This window comes from Parambassis ranga, chromosome 16 (genome assembly GCF_900634625.1).
Source record: "Parambassis ranga chromosome 16, fParRan2.1, whole genome shotgun sequence".
NCBI classification, from domain to species: domain Eukaryota; kingdom Metazoa; phylum Chordata; class Actinopteri; family Ambassidae; genus Parambassis; species Parambassis ranga.
Genome location: NC_041036.1, coordinates 6,995,108 through 7,010,979, shown reverse-complemented (window position 1 = coordinate 7,010,979; position 15,872 = coordinate 6,995,108). Strand labels below are relative to the sequence as shown.

Sequence of the window (15,872 nt, the reverse complement as noted above, 5' to 3'; positions counted from 1 at the left end):
CCTTTCTGAGGTGTTCATTTAGTTTTTTGAGCTGTTCATACTTTACCCTCAACTCTAAAGTCTCCTTTTGCTGCAGAGTCAGAGACTGGTATAAACTTTTCCGTGTTTGCTCTAATTCCAGCTCTTCCTCCTCCAACTGTTCAACCTTGGCCTTGCTCTTGGCCAGTTGGTTGCAGACATGATCGTGATCAGCCTTTCTGAGATTTTCATTTTCTTTTGTGAGGACGGTCCCGTTTGCCTTTTTCAGTCCAGTGATCAAGCCAACTGATTCCACAATAAACTGCTTCACCGTTTGTCCTTTCTTCTCGGGCTTCTCTCTTTTATTGCGCTCTTTGCTCTCGCGCTTCTCTCTTTCCTCTCGTTCTTGGCGCTCTTTCTTCTCGCGCTTCTCTCGTTCTTGGCGCTCTTTCTTCTCGCGCTTCTCTCGTTCTTGGCGCTCTTTCTTCTCGCGCTTCTCTCGTTCTTGGCGCTCTTTCTTATCTCGCTTCTCTTGTTCTTGGTGTTCTTTCTTATCGAGCTTCTCGCTTTCTTTGCACTCTTTCATCTCGTGCTTCTCTTCTTGTTTTCTGTCTGAAGGCTTCGGTTTGAACAAAAACAGCAGGGGGGCTGGAGCCTTCCAGCTAGCTTTGGGTGAGAGACGGGGTATACCCTGTTAGGACACGACACACCCTGGATGGGAAACATTGGAAATGCATTAGGAGGGGGACAGACAGAGCTGCAGTTAGGGGCAGTTGATAAACATTCAGGTTGTCATTGATACAGGCAGGCAGGCAGGGCTGTTACCATTGTGACAGGATGACACACAAGAAGCATACAATTTGCAGCCATATTTGTAGTCTTTAGCAGATTTTAAGCATTATATCTGTCATATTGATCATCTTCAGCTGTATACTACTTTTCCACATTCAAATCACACAGCCTGTGCTTCTTATAAGCTTATGGTTTTATTCCAGCCTCAGACCTTTCATATGGTATATTCACAGGCTATTTTTTAATTAGTTTGATTGCCATTGCTAGGCAATTCCTCTGATTCTCCAGCAATTCAGAGCAATCCTTCACATCAGCATTCAAAGCAATGCTTCAGCTGCAGGAATCAAACTTGCATTTTCTTCAGGAAATGCCCTTTTCTAGTCCCAGTCTGTAACCCTTCTCCTTATGTCCATCGCAGATATGGCAAACAACAGATCATTAGCCAAATAAAACCATCTACTGTAACTTTAAGTAGACAATAGCTTCCTATCAGCGTTTTCTTTAAGTTGAGTCTAACATCAATTTAACGTCACCAAGAGCTCTACCGTCTCTACAGTCCCTGGGTTTACACTTCTCTGGTCTCTCTTTCATGCAGAATGGAGTTCACCCCAATACGTGCAGACACAGACACACACACACACACGGCATGTGCGTAAATGTGTACGACTATCTCTTTGAATAAACACGATGAAGTTGCACTGATCACTCACTACTGTTGGTACTCACCACGAATCTGACTGTAAGAAGAAATATGTTGCTAAGATGTTAGCCTCCTCTGCAGCTGTGTTTCTCGTTCCTCCTCTCTGATCCGCCTCTTCTCCGCGTTTAGTCCAGTAATCAGGTTTGAGATTTTCCTTTAGGACACTTATTGCTTTGCACTTCAGGCAGGTTTGTTTCCACGGAACTACCCAAAATATACTGCTGTGTCTATCTGTGTAACCAAACACCTTTATTGCTCAGAGTCGTAGAACAATTAAAGCTCTGAGCTGCGCTCTCACTCCTACAATGGCCTGAGTAGGAACTACTACCTTTGATCTTTGCCGTGGTGACAGGCTGACACAAACATCAAAGGTATGGCACCATGGTAACAGCCCTGCCTGCCTGCCTGCATCCATGGCAACCTGAGATGTTTTCAACTGCCTCTAACTGCAGCTCTCTCTGTCCCCCTCCTAATGCATTTCCAATGTAAAAACACCCTCTAAACAACTGCTGTTTTTGTCCAAACCGAAGCCTTCAGACAAAAAATATGGACACAGTCAGAATCACTAACTGCAGCTCTGTCTGTCCCCCTCCTAATGCATTTCCAATGTTTCCCATCCAGGTTGTGTCGTGTCCTCACAGGGTATACCCCGTCTCTCACCCAAAGCTAGCTGGAAGGCTCCAGCCCCCCTGCTGTTTTTGTCCAAACCGAAGCCTTCAGACAAAAAATATGGACACAGTCAGAATCACACGATGTTGCTCTACAACACTGTACATGCGATGTGGACATGTAGCAAACATCTCCATAGCGATGAATATGGCAGATATCATGCATAATGTTCAGCTACTTGATAAAGAAGTAGCCGAAGGATGATCAATATAAGAGATATAATGCTTAAAGTCTGATAAAGACTACAAATATAGCTGTTTTGTATGCTTCCTGTGTGACAGCCTGTCACCATGGTAACAGTTCTGCCTGCCTAATTAAGCTTAATTTTGGAGAGAGAGGTGTGTCAGCCTCGTTACTCCTCTCAGGGCAGATCCCATGTATCTTAATGGGTGTTGCACCCTCTGAACAACTGCTTGGTGTGTCCAAACCAAAACACTCAGACAAAAAAATTAAAACATCTGAGTATCACAAGTGTTTGCTCTACAAATGTGTGCAATTTCATGTTGATCCTGTAAAAGATGTGAGTTAGAGAATAGGTTTGCTCTGGTCCAGTCACTTCACCGTTTATATGGGCTGTGAATGAGGAAAAGACCGGCACTCTCCCTGAACAGCTGGCTCTACAGGCAAAACGGTTTTGGTTCTCAGTTTTAAGAGTGTCACCGTCAGAAAGCTAAGAAGTTTTTTCTTCGAACTGGTGGCAAAATTATCCCTGTTAGATAAAAGGTGCAGACGTGTATAGAGACGCAGTATAGAGATGCAGAAAATGGTTTAATTTTTTTCCCATAGTTAAAAGTCCTTATAAAGGTGTCTGTCCCCTGCTTCAGTCCAAGCTCCTCTGTCTCCTCTTCCTCTTCCAGCTGTAGAGGCTCTGCTTCCTCCTGAACCTGACTGCAGTTCCTCCCTTGGTTAGAGACCAGCAGCTCAGCCTCCTCCTTACAGACATGTTGCTGAGGGAGGTCTGGATGACACAAGAAAAATGTAAATAGTGATGATTATGGAAGAGATAGGGCGTCTCGATAAAAATATTAACATGGCAACACATTCAATTGTTAAAGAGGAGACAAACTAAAACAAATAAAAACATGCACACATTGGACTTTGTGTAGAACCCACTAAAAACAAATCATGCAAAGAATCACAGTCTTGTGTTAACATTTAAAGCTTTTCAGGTTTACCTATTCTGTATAATTTTACAGCAGGGCTCCAACTCTCATACAGCAGATTGTGCTGGAAAACTCGCATATTAGACCTTCAAACGTCTTTATTTTTTCGACCATGCGGCTTTACAGAACTCTTTAACAGACTGGCGAACTGTCCAGGGTGTACCACACCTTCCCCCGTTGTGCATCCCCATGACAAGCCGGTTAAAAAATAGGACGGAAGGACAACTGTAGTCAGTTCTTCTTCTTCGTGAGTTTTATTGCGGTAGTTATAGCGCTATATCGCCACCTTCTGGATGTGCATAAACATGTCTAAACACATTTCAGCTCTTTCAATACATAATGACTTCAATTAAAACCTTAAAAAAATAAAGCTAAATTTGACCAGAAATAATGTATTCAAACATTTAATTCAATTTTCATCTTTATTTACATTTTAGTAACAAAGCCATAATTCACCAATAAATGAATAAACAAATAAATAAAATGCAGATGGACAATAGTGAGTGAGAACACAGAAATCACAGCACAGAGGAGTTTGACAACCAGGGATTATGGGTAAGTGGCAGCATGTAAATCTGGGTTTATTAATGCATTATAAGAGCTACAAAAAATAAAAAAGTGGATTTTATCAAGTCTTATACAGCTCATACAGTAAGATCACTCAAGGAAGCACAGTCAAAAAACTTAAATCTGAATCTGCCATAATTCAAAGTCGTATAGTTACATACTGTTTAAAGGTAGGATTCCTAGATATTCTCAGACATGCCCGCTGCGAGCCTGCATGACGTTTCAGCTACAGTCAATCTCCCACTTTAACTGAAACCTTTCCCGCATGTTTTGCAATAAAGGGCTTTTTATTGGTGTGAGTTTTCACGTGGTTGGTTAAAGTATGTTTTTGACTGAAGCTTTTGCCACATGTTTTACAAGAAAACGGCTTCTCACCTGTGTGAGTTCTCATGTGGATGGTTAAAGCTCTACTCTGAACAAAACTTTTTCCACATGCTTTGCAAGTATGCGGCTTCTCACCTGTGTGAGTTCTCATGTGAAGGGTTAAGTATGTTTTTTGAATGAAACTTTTTCCGCACGTTTTACAAGAAAATGGCTTCTCACCTGTGTGAGTCCTCAGGTGGATGGTTAGATTGTTTTTTTGACTGAACGCTTTGCCACACGTTTGGCAAGAATACGGCTTTTCGCCTGTGTGAGTCCTCATGTGGACCGTTAAACCGCCGGTTTGACAGAATGTCTTCCCGCACATTTTACACAAATACGGCTTTTCTCCTGTGTGAGTTCTCATGTGGACATTTAAACCCCCCATTTGACAGAATGTTTTCCCACATGTTGTACACAAATATGGTTTTAAATCCGTCTCGTTTCTCATGTGGTCAGCATGCCAACAGAATAATTTGCCACATGTTTTGCAAGAATGCGGCCTCTCACCTGTGTGAGTTCTCATGTGGACATTTAAATGAGCACTTTGACTGAATGTTTTTCCACATGTTTTACACGTATATGGCTTCTCACCTGTGTGAGTCCTCATGTGTTCGGTTAAATGACTACTCTGACTGAAACTTTTTGCACAAATTTTACAAGAATATGGCTTTTCACCTGTATGGCATCTAATGTGTATTTTCATTTGGTATGGAAACTGACAAGATTTTCCACAAATGCCACATTTTATAGACTTTTTACCGGCGTTATCATTGCACTGACTCTCAGACACAGGAGAGTTATCGACATCGTCTCTTTGATTCGTCATCAGCTTTTCATTATTTGTTGATTCTGAGTCTACATGCTCATTTTCGTGCAGATTTCTGCTCTCAGAGTCGTCATTATTCACCTCTGGTTCACTGTGGTCACTTTCCTCCTGCTTGAGTTCATCTTCTTGACTGCTGCAGAGCTCTTCCTCTTCCTCTTTAACCTGTGGAGGCTCCTGGTGCAGACCACAGTGGCTCTCCTGCTTACAGAGATGATGTTCAGCCACCTCCACCTCCTCCTCCTCTTCTTTGCATGCATGTTGCATTGGAAAGTCTGGATGAAGGATCAGCAAATCAATTGTCAGTAATATAGATGGTAACTGGAGTAAATATATCATTAGCAGGGCTCTGAATTGTATACAAGATTTTGGCTAAATTAAATGAGAAATTGTGTTTATAGAATGTAAATTACACTGTGATATGATGTTTTCAGATTTTACATTGTATCTTAGTTGAAAGTCTGTAGCACTTAAGAGAGATTTACATCTTTAAAAACGGATTACTGCACCTTTAGTCACCTTTTTAGTGAGTACTATAAACATACAGTGCTCCTGAACAGGTTAAGTTTGCAGCTTAAGTTACTGTGGTGATGAAGTTAAGTAAAAAGTCTCAGCAGACAGCTCTAACCTGTTAACCTCGCCTGCCGCGGGTCAGCCTCCTCTGTGGCAGTGGGATGTCTGGAGGGACAAAGGGACACAGGGAAATGTTTAGCCTATAGATAAAGGTGTGTAGAGAAACACATCATTTTCCTCAAACACATACAGACAGAGCGAGACAGCGAGCTCGGATCGGACAAAAGTAGGAAGTATAACCGGCCTGATTAAGATTCTTACATCAGTAATGCTCTCTTATGTTGACCTATTCTGTGCAACTTTACAATGTCCAGACAGCATGCAGCAGCGGTCCGTACTGAAAAACAGACTCCCTCCTCGTACTGGGCGAGTTTTTTCTTCTTCGCGAGCAGTTCACGGGTCGGTAAACTCTCTCAAATGCAGAACTAAAGACATTGTTACTCCGACAGCAGCACTATTTTAATTTACCATAGATATACACGATATAGACCACGGTACAGCTAGACTTTTTTTGTGAATGTCTTCCTTTCTCTTCTTCTTCTTCGTGTTCTTTTTCTTCTTCTTCGGTAGGTAAGCAGCATTATGATACTTTATCGCCACCTTGTGGATTCTATTGGCATGGTTTTAATAAAAAGCTGAAAATAAGAAGACTTCTAAATCTTTATCAATCAGTCAATTAATTAATTTTTTACAAGTACAGTTTCACCTGTATGTTTTCTCATGTGATGACTTAACACACCACAGTGACTGAACCTTTTCCATTTATTATTCCCACCTATGTGAGTTCCTATGTACCTTAAACACACATCTGGTTATATTTATTTGACAGTGACACACTTGACATAGGAGATAATGTAAGAGACATATTTTATTAGATTTATGAGTCAACCTAGCTATCAGAGACATAAAATAGTCTACTGAGGCCAAGACAAGAGAACTGCCAACTATATGCCTACTATACTAATACCACATTATACTGAACACTCTATACTGAATCGCTGTACATTGTGTCTCATGAATTAGTGCTCTGATGTAGAGGCTGCTGTCCCTCTTTCTCCTCCTCCTCCTCTTCTCCTGCTCTTTGGAAACTCACAAATAAAAAACATGGAGGCTTCACACTCCACATGGCTCCAAGTCCCACTACTGAGCAGCTCCACACAAGTGGAGTTTGTGACAGGAGATGATCTGAAATGTAGCTCCTCCTCTGGGCTCCATGAAGCAAAGCCCTGCAGAGGGCTGGAATCTACATAAACATGACTGATTGTTCCAACCTGAAGACGGTAACAGACAATAAGTATTCAAAAAGAATGCTTATCAGTCATAATGTCAGTCATACATATGGTGACAGCAGTGCATGTGGGGTGGAACTCATCACCACTCCAATCCAATATTACTGAAACCTAAATAAACAGACCATGATACGCACACTTACCGTGTCCCTGTTTTGAGCCTGCACTCCTATATAGGCTCTTGTGAGTCCTGCCTGACTGATGTAGTCTGCCATGATCCGATTTGTGTTTGCAGTTTTTGGCATGGCCAGGGTGCCTCCTCTTAGCTTACAGTTCACTGAGGCCTCTCTGAAACGTTTGGGTTCCTTGACCAGGAGGTAGTATCTCTCCTCTGTTTCCCTCAAGCCCAAGACGACTGCACAGGAAAGCCGTTATAGTTAAAGGTTATCAGTCTGTGGCAGAAACCTCGTTAGGGCTGTTAAATTTGAATTTACCATACCACTCACCATTCTTCACAAACTTCACAGCATTCCTCAGCTTGCCAATATTGACATCAAGTTGTCCAACCACCTTCCTGTACCTGCCACAGTCACATGTTGTGCCTGATGGATTAAAGAGTGGATGATCTTAGCAGTACTGCAACTAAAGCTGCTATAGAAATAGAAGCATTATGCAAAGAGATGCACAATCATTATTTATACACAAAATAATAAAACAAAACAAGACAAAGAAAACAAAAGCTAAAACAGAACATAAGAAGTAAAAATGGCACAATAATAATGGCAGAAATAATAAAGGCAGAAGCTTTTTAGAGTTGAAAGTTTTAGTGTAATTACTTGTACCCACCTGGTCTGCCTTTAAACCCTGTGGGTCCATCCAGACCTTTATCGCCTTTGTCACCTGCCGGAATAAAAACAAAATCACAGTACAAACACTAAATATCAATCAAACACTTCCTCATCACATTGGCAGGTCATTCTTCTTATTAGAGTAGTTACAACATGCTACCAGCAGAGGGCTGTGTCACATATTAAATAATTAGACATGGCAGAGACTGCAGGTTCTACTGTAACTTCACTGTGGAAATAAAACCAACAGGCAGTTACAGATTTTGGGGAAGTGGGCTGCAAAACAAACATTACAATGGCCTACTTCTGTATGAGGAACAGTCAACAGTGGCACAGTATGTACATGTACAGGGTTTTTGTGATATGGAATGGATAAAAATTAAATATGAAAAACTCAGTGGGTTTAAATATGACAGGATAATTTGTCCACCATCACCTCAGAGACTACAAAGAGATATATTTTGGATAAATATTCACTAGGCAGGTTTTATTGTTGTTCTCTGCATCTTGACAATAAGCTGATACTACATATTACATAGAGCTACTGCACATAGACTGGATTCCTGCTCATGTCATGTCATAATCTCACATCGTAACCTGAACAAACAACAACATGGCTAATGCTGATGTTGAAATTATTAATGATCCTGTACTGTGACCAACAGCAGTAAACACACAGTAAACTTTTCTGTTAATTGCCTTAAAAACAACTTTTGTTTCCAGGTGTTTTTATGAGCTACATGCTCACAGGATCAAGAAGGTTCCAAAGCTGTGACCTCACTCGTAGATGGCTGATGCACGGCTACTTTCCTGTAAAGGTATTAAACATAATGAACTCCGAGAACAGTGAATGTCTAGAGAGGTAGAGGAACATGTCTGCTAATAAAAATAAAAGCAAAGATAGAAACCAGTTCAGCCACACTGGGCAAAAGCAGCAGCATGACATCATTCTGTAGGTTTATGCCTCTGTCTATGTTTGGAAGTGATAAATATAGAGGTTTTTTAGAGAAACTGTTAGCTTAAAACTCCTAATGAACGGTTTTTAGTCTAGGGACTGATTAAGTGCAACCTTTGTGTGTGTGTGTGTGTAGAGTCTTCCGTTATTGTTTTGACTCCGTCATCACTTATTTGTTATGGAGCTGCAGTCCAAGCTCAGAAGGGGTATTTTATCTTTATGACAATTTCAAGTCATTACGTTTCTCTAAAAACATCACGGCTAAAAGTTCATCCATCTTTCTTGAAAATTTTGCAACACACTAAGACTGCGTATTATTATCTGACCACTGACAACAATGCATTTAAATGAGAAATCATAAATACAATGCATCAATTTTCAGTTTTAATCCAAAATCAGAACCTTCAGTGTAAAACATAATGCTCCTTGTGTTTTTGTGGTGTCCCTCAGGGGCCTAGTTTGGATCCTCTCCTGTCAAATCATGTGAAAATACTTCACAACTATTTGACCCTTTGAAGCCTGCTACTATAGCTTGATAGCTTGTACGTCTTGAATCAATTGGCCCATTCATCATGTTGTGAAGTACTGAATATTAGTGAAATAGTTAAAAATCTAAATTACTGTACATTAAACTTGTGAATTGAAAAATAAATGTCCTCTGTTATACCGTTGTCTCCAATAGGTCCCATCTTTCCAGCGTGGCCCACTTCTCCCTTAAGCCCTGGCTCTCCTGGGACTCCTGTTGAAAAAAAAGACAAATTTGTTGACAATGACTTCAACCCCTGTGAGTAAGATAGGATTCCATATCATCTTAGCTGAAGTTATTCCTAACACATCATATACAGTACAGAAGTTGATGTTGCAAGTAAATATAAAGTAATATTGGCATTTTGTGTGTAAGCCTCTTTTTGATTTCAGATGTTAGAGTGAGACAGATTGTGTACATATATGTGGCATGTGTGTGTGTGTGTGTCTGTGGGAAAACTACAGAGCAGTCTGAGGCATCCTGCCAGACCCTGAAAGAGTGTTTCCTCAGGAAACTATTCAACTGGAAATTGATGGCGTTTGAAATACTAAGTGACGCACTGGAGAAGCCTATTGCTATTATAGGGATTTACCACACACACACACACACACACACGTTAAGCCAGCTATTCACGACTATTTCACGTTTCCCAGTTTCTAGTGTTCATTTTCTACTTGATGATTTGTGAGAAGTGTTGGCAGAAGGTGTGAGGTCTAATGGATTGTGTGAGGTCTGTAAACGTCGGGGAAACTTCTCACTATAATCTGTTTGCAATTTTGATGGAATTTTCTGCAAGAAGCACCCTCACAAAGTAAATATTTTGTATACTGACCAGGGAACTGATTGTGAGAAGTGATTATAGGTGTTTGTTTTCTGCTATATTAGGAAATGTAATCTGTTGGCCTCTTGTTATTCCTTCTGTCTGTGTGTGTAACAGTTGATTAATGTTGTTTTGGCAGTGCTTTGCCAGTTAAACCGTCTATCTAAACGTTCAGATAACAGACCTTCCTATCACTACAGTCAGTCTTTATAATGGCTTATACCCCCCCCCCCCCACCCCCCCAAGCTGGTTTAACGACTGGATTCTCCAGCTGTTGAAGGACGAAGGAGGTGGAGGACAAAACTTTCACTGAATTCATGGAACCAAAGAACAATAAAAAGTTCTTAAAACAACCTCTTGGAGATAAGTCTCATCCTATGATGTGAAATTGTCGTGCAATTTTGAATGTATTTGTGCACATTTGATCATGCTTGCAGCCTTTTTCTGTTAAACAGTGATTTAAATTTAATGCATTGTTTCATGTAGGGTGACACAAACCATTTTCAGTACAACAAGCCACCTGTGTTTTAATGCCTAACCCCAGCTACGAATGGAAAACAAGGTGGAAATGATGTTTGTCATGAAAGATTAGATAATTATGATAAAGCAACAGTGCTACAGGAGGACACGCAAACCCAGGACTCCTAAGTGAACGTCCGCTGTAGGTTTGTTCCATTCACCAAATGATTTATTGAAAGTGCGTCACTGAGTCGTAATGAGAATTGAATTCCAGTTTTTCAGGTTAACGGACAGAGGAGAGTCATGTGAAATGAAGGCCTAGAGCTTCATTCCTCATCTGATGATATGCTTCTCGTCCCTATGGAAATTTACATCACTTGTAACACAAACATATTCACCTCTGATGCAGTTTTATTGAAAACCCAATCAACATAATCCAGCTAGTTTGTCCATAGTAATAAGCAACAAATAGCTTTTGTTTCCCCTCTACACCATTAACAGTCACAAATTCCCTTTTAACATTCCACAATTAAGCAACTGTTTCCTGTAAAACTGCCTAAATGAAGACTAGGAATACATGCGTCATCTGTTGAGCTGTTGACATGCTACAGTTACAAAATCCTCACAGAAACCTGCATTCATGTCTACAGCAAGCATACACACAGAAAACCCATAATGACTAGGTTTGCTACATTGTAGAATAATATCCGCAGAAAAGTTGAAAAGTTGAAAAAGGTTCACAGAATGCATAGGCTACCTTCTCCTTTTTTTGGGAAATGACTCAATGAAGTCCTGGCGTTTGTCTCAGACACAGGCCAAAGTGTGTGGGAATGCATGCACGTCCAAGTGCTGACCTCTGAGTACAGTGTTTGAAGCAAAACATCCGAGAAGTCTATGTACATTATAAGTGAATGTGTTTGTCAGGTCTGCACTCAGCAGTGCAATATCATAGGCCCTCTAAAAAAACAGCCGATGATTTGAGTTTTGATATTTTGGAGTCAGACTTTTTCGTTCTGAGTGAACACAGAGACGTGCCGTCAACCCGCTCGTTGCTTTTTCTCTTTTGTCTTAAGCCCTTGCTGCACAGTGGAAACATGCTAATGAAGATTTAAAGGGGCTTTTTCTATTAAACATGCAGCAAAGTTTACATTTGCATATTCAAAATTATATGTACTACTTCAAATTGTGAGCTGAGCTATTTTTGTAGCATGCAGTATAAGGGAGGGTTGGACTTAAAAAACAATAATGTGCCAGCATTTAACACAAGTTACAAAACATTTCTCAACAATATTCAGGAGTTTTCTCATGGTTTTCTGCTCTTACACAGCAGCAAATTTCCATTAGTCAATTGACAGTAGTTGCTAAATTAAAACGTGTGCCCTCTAGTGGTGGATGTAAAAATCTTGTTGGTACTCATCACCATGGGAACCAAGAAAATGGCAGAGAAGCTTGTTGCAGATGGGAGCAGAGACCCAAATTTTGATATTTTTCCTAACCCATCAAAGCAGTGTTGGAAACTGAGAATATTTATGTTTTTTTCTCTCCAAACATTATAATATACACAGTATAAATGGATGCTGGATACCTGGAAGTCCTGGTGGTCCATCCTTCCCCAGCTTCCCCTCTCCCCCCTCCTCTCCAGTCTCACCTTGGTCTCCTGGATTTCACATGATGGACGGTAAACATTTAATGTACACAATGTTTAATAAAAATAATACTCAAAGTATTAACGACATTCTTTTCTGTGGCTGGTGCACCGATCAAAGAGCTCTTGGCATGAAATCTGAGTGTTCTGCAGGTTATGTCTAGTTAAGCAGTGGGCTTTAAAATGAAGGATTGTAGCAAACTCTTTATAAGTGCCTGGAAGAGTCTTAGGAAAATTGATTATTCATTACAGCAGGCTGAGCAGATGTACTCAGTGAGCTAAATCACTGCACTTTAAATAATTCCGTCTGCATAAAATTCTTTCCTTTTGGTGGACTTCTTAGCCCAAACCATACACTAAAATTACTAAAACGCTTCATGTGTGTAATTCAGGTGTCACTTCACATTTAGATTTTTCATGTCAAATATAATCTGAATAATCTGCATCTTTATTTAGGCAATATGATTCACTGAAATCAAATTTAAATCTGCACATCCATTTTTAGTTACATCTCAATAAATGTCCGTAAATCTATTTAAACATAACGTACCAGTAAATCAAATAAAAGTGTGTTTGTTGAAAAAAGGTTTAAGACATTTTTGGATTGTATAAAAAAACATAGAAGAATGCAACATCTGACACCCACTCCAATACACAGACGTGAGTGTATGCACAGCCAGAGTCTGGCTCTGTGGTCAGTAGTATCTGGATGAGTCTTGTACAAATAATCTGTTCATTTTAGGGGCAGCTGTCTAAATATACATTGTTACAATGGGACTAACCAGTACAGAAAATTCAATAGAAAGCAGTAAAAACTAAGTTCAATGTTGCAGTCACGTCTTCCCAAACTTCCCCTAAAACGTCCAGTGCAACTTTTTGTAAAATTGAAAGATGTTTTTTTAGTTTCCTCTGGCTTTAATTTGAGACAGAATTGAACATTATATTTTTCACCAGTGTGAAAGGAGCTGAAAAAAAGCAGAGCCCAGCTTAACATGGTGTTTTATTAGGTTTGTCTGTCTGTCTGAATCAGCAGGGGAACAAGCTACTTGATGTCATAAAATGGAAAACACACACAGGGAGGCATTCCCTCCAAAAGACTACGGGGTAGCAGACAGCTAGCTCATAAACTACAGGACATTTAATGCTTGGTAGCTTTATCATCAGCTCTGTGTACCCCAAAGCAACGTGTGGGTATTTCCTCTGAACGTTTTACTCTTACACATCACATGTATACATTTACCATGAGGTCATAAAACAACATCTCCAACAAACAATTGTGAATTGACTCCATGTCTTGTCTATAACAGCACACAGAGTGTTATGCATTTACCTTTAGCTCCCGGGACGAGGACATTTGAGCAAACCTCTGGAGAAGCAGAGGTATAGCTGAACATGGCTACCAGCAGGGAGAGCACCAAGAGCTGCATCATCTTCTGACCAAGTGCACATGAAGAACCCGATCCTCTGGCTGTGTGGCGTTGAGTGCAACAATAATGAGAAAACATGCTGCAAAGAAGAGCAGAAGAATGCTGTTCAAACACATTTGTTTATAGAGCCTTATCATTCACTTGTCAAAAAGTCAAACAACAGTTACCAGAGTACTGCATTCCTCTGAGTGTCTTGCTCCTTGGACTGCTAATTTAGCTCTGAGAACTGGGAAAAAAAGGGATTTTATTGTGTAGCATACATAATTTAAATATGTTACAAACACCTTTGGTCAAAGCGGTTCCATTTTTGTTAATAGAACATATGAATGTGTTGCCCAACAGTTTTTTATGCTAATGTAAATGGAACATATAATAAAATTGCACAGCGTCATCTGAACATGGGACTGTAAAGCCACAAGCGGCCAAGTAAGGAGGAGGTTGACACCGCAAACTGTTTTGTTGTTATTCAAGGCTGGTTATGGCATACAAAAATGACAAAGATAGGGGTTAACAAAAGGGTAAAGGGATAGGTAAAGATCTTTAAACACACAAATTTTGAAAATGAAACACATTTTACAAGGAAGAAGTGCTCCCATCAAGCAGTCATCATTTTCCTGGTGAGGACAGCGTTCACAACGAATCCTGATTGTAACAAACTTAACATGATTGTCCCATGTGTTCTTCATATAGCATAATATACAGCTTAATGAAAAACAGAATTCACATGCCGAAATTTCACACACATGTAAAATAGGATAAAATGATCAAGTGATGACATTTTATATCCAAATGGTCATAAGTCAACTTCACACATCCGTCCATGTTTTCTTATTCGCAGCGAAGAAGAAGCACCTCAGGGCCTGTAACAGTTTTCATCTGTTCTCCTTTTCCCACCCTTCAGCCCACAAAATATTTAGTAGGAGAGGTTTGGATTTACACACACACACACACACACACACACACACACACACACACACACACACACACACACACACACACACACACACACACACACACACACAGATGTATATCATACATGCCTTTCCAACAAGAACACAGACCCACAAACAAACCAGACACAGAACTCTGTGTGTGTGTGTGTGTGTATGCGCACAAATCGGACACAGATTCTTGCCTAATTGCATCCTCTGGTTTGTCACTATGTGATGAAAACATACAGGGATTAGAGGGTTTGTAGGCCTCAGAGGGACAAAGACAGTAAGAGGGAAAAGAAAAAGAAAGGAGCTGGCGAGAGACTGGAAAAAGACAGGAAGAGATAATGAGTAATAATAGCAAGAAAAAGACAAAAAGACAAGAGGCAGAGCAAGGAACAAAGGGATAACAAACAAGGGAGAGAATGTGGTAAGAGCCACATGTCTGGCTCAGATAGGATCTCCTTTTTCTGTGCTTTCTCGGCTGTCTTAAGAGCTTCATCAGAAAAACAAGTCTTAGGGGTGTTAATGTGTTCGGCTCATTGAATCGAAAGAAAAAGCAGGGAAATCCATCTTAATCAAACTGAGACTCAGCTGTCACTTTGAAAATCAGCCAATTTGAGGAGAGGAGTTAAAAACTTGGGTGGCCTTTACAGACAAAAACCTTTCAAATACATCCAGTACTGGCTGGGAAAGGGACATTTTCTTCTACTAATGCACATTTGGTCGCAGTCATTAATCAGTTCTTGTTGCTGATAATTGATTATATTTGATAAGAAACTTAAAAAACACACACGCACTTAAAAAAAATACACAACAGTGCAAGTTTCTTTTGGCTTCTGCCACTTTTGCCTTGAGGTCGATGTCGTTTCTGCTCAAGAATTTGTTGATGTTGAGAGTCGTATACTTTGGTACAAGAGCTCTTTTATAGCTCTGGATTTTGGTGTTGCTTGTTGCCTTTTTGTTCAGTGAATGACAACCAATGTCAGACACACATGTTGTGGCCAATGTGGTGAGAAAAAAGAAAAGCATGTGGTGACAGTGACAAGCATAGCCATTAGCACTAATATGGGGTTATTTATTGTTTGGCTGTGCTTTTATAACATGAATGAAAGGGAAAATGCCCGATGATCTGATGGAATTTGAGAAGTTTTCATATTCATGACTGTCAAACTTGAAAACAATAGATTGAGTGTTACAAGTGCCATAATTATAGTTGGTAGGTTTGTGTAAGCCAGTGTGTTACCCTCTTTTCTGATGAGTGACAAACAGTGTTGTATGCAAACTCGAAACACGTCATTCCCTATTACTATTTGGATTATTACAACATAGTCATGTACTTCAGTCTATTATTTGTTGCATACCAATGCAGGTTGTTCAGTTTCTACATGAAGAAATATTTTCTGCGCATTGTGGCTCAAAC

At 40.1% G+C, this 15,872-nt stretch overlaps 2 protein-coding genes across 3 annotated transcripts; both read right to left on the bottom strand.

Annotated features, from left to right (window-relative positions):
* Window positions 1-3,791: 3,791 nt before the first annotated feature.
* On the bottom strand, window positions 3,792-6,174 carry LOC114448637 (gastrula zinc finger protein XlCGF28.1-like). 2 transcript variants are annotated; one of them, XM_028425725.1, is made up of 3 exons: window positions 6,077-6,174; window positions 5,664-5,713; window positions 3,792-5,310 (listed from the first exon to the last, which is right to left on the bottom strand). In XM_028425725.1, the coding sequence occupies exon 3, from the start codon at window positions 5,300-5,302 to the stop codon at window positions 4,082-4,084; it is 1,221 nt and encodes a 406-aa protein (XP_028281526.1). In that variant the 5' UTR covers window positions 5,303-5,310; window positions 5,664-5,713; window positions 6,077-6,174; the 3' UTR covers window positions 3,792-4,081. The 2 variants fall into 2 exon arrangements, with proteins under 2 accessions (XP_028281526.1, XP_028281524.1); XM_028425723.1 differs by having other exon boundaries at window positions 5,870-6,153.
* A 369-nt stretch (window positions 6,175-6,543) lies between these two features.
* On the bottom strand, window positions 6,544-13,573 carry colec10 (collectin sub-family member 10 (C-type lectin)). The gene is made up of 7 exons (XM_028425728.1): window positions 13,421-13,573; window positions 12,031-12,102; window positions 9,308-9,379; window positions 7,684-7,737; window positions 7,344-7,439; window positions 7,041-7,252; window positions 6,544-6,879 (listed from the first exon to the last, which is right to left on the bottom strand). The coding sequence occupies exons 1-7, from the start codon at window positions 13,518-13,520 to the stop codon at window positions 6,628-6,630; spliced, it is 858 nt and encodes a 285-aa protein (XP_028281529.1). The 5' UTR covers window positions 13,521-13,573; the 3' UTR covers window positions 6,544-6,627.
* Window positions 13,574-15,872: the final 2,299 nt, after the last annotated feature.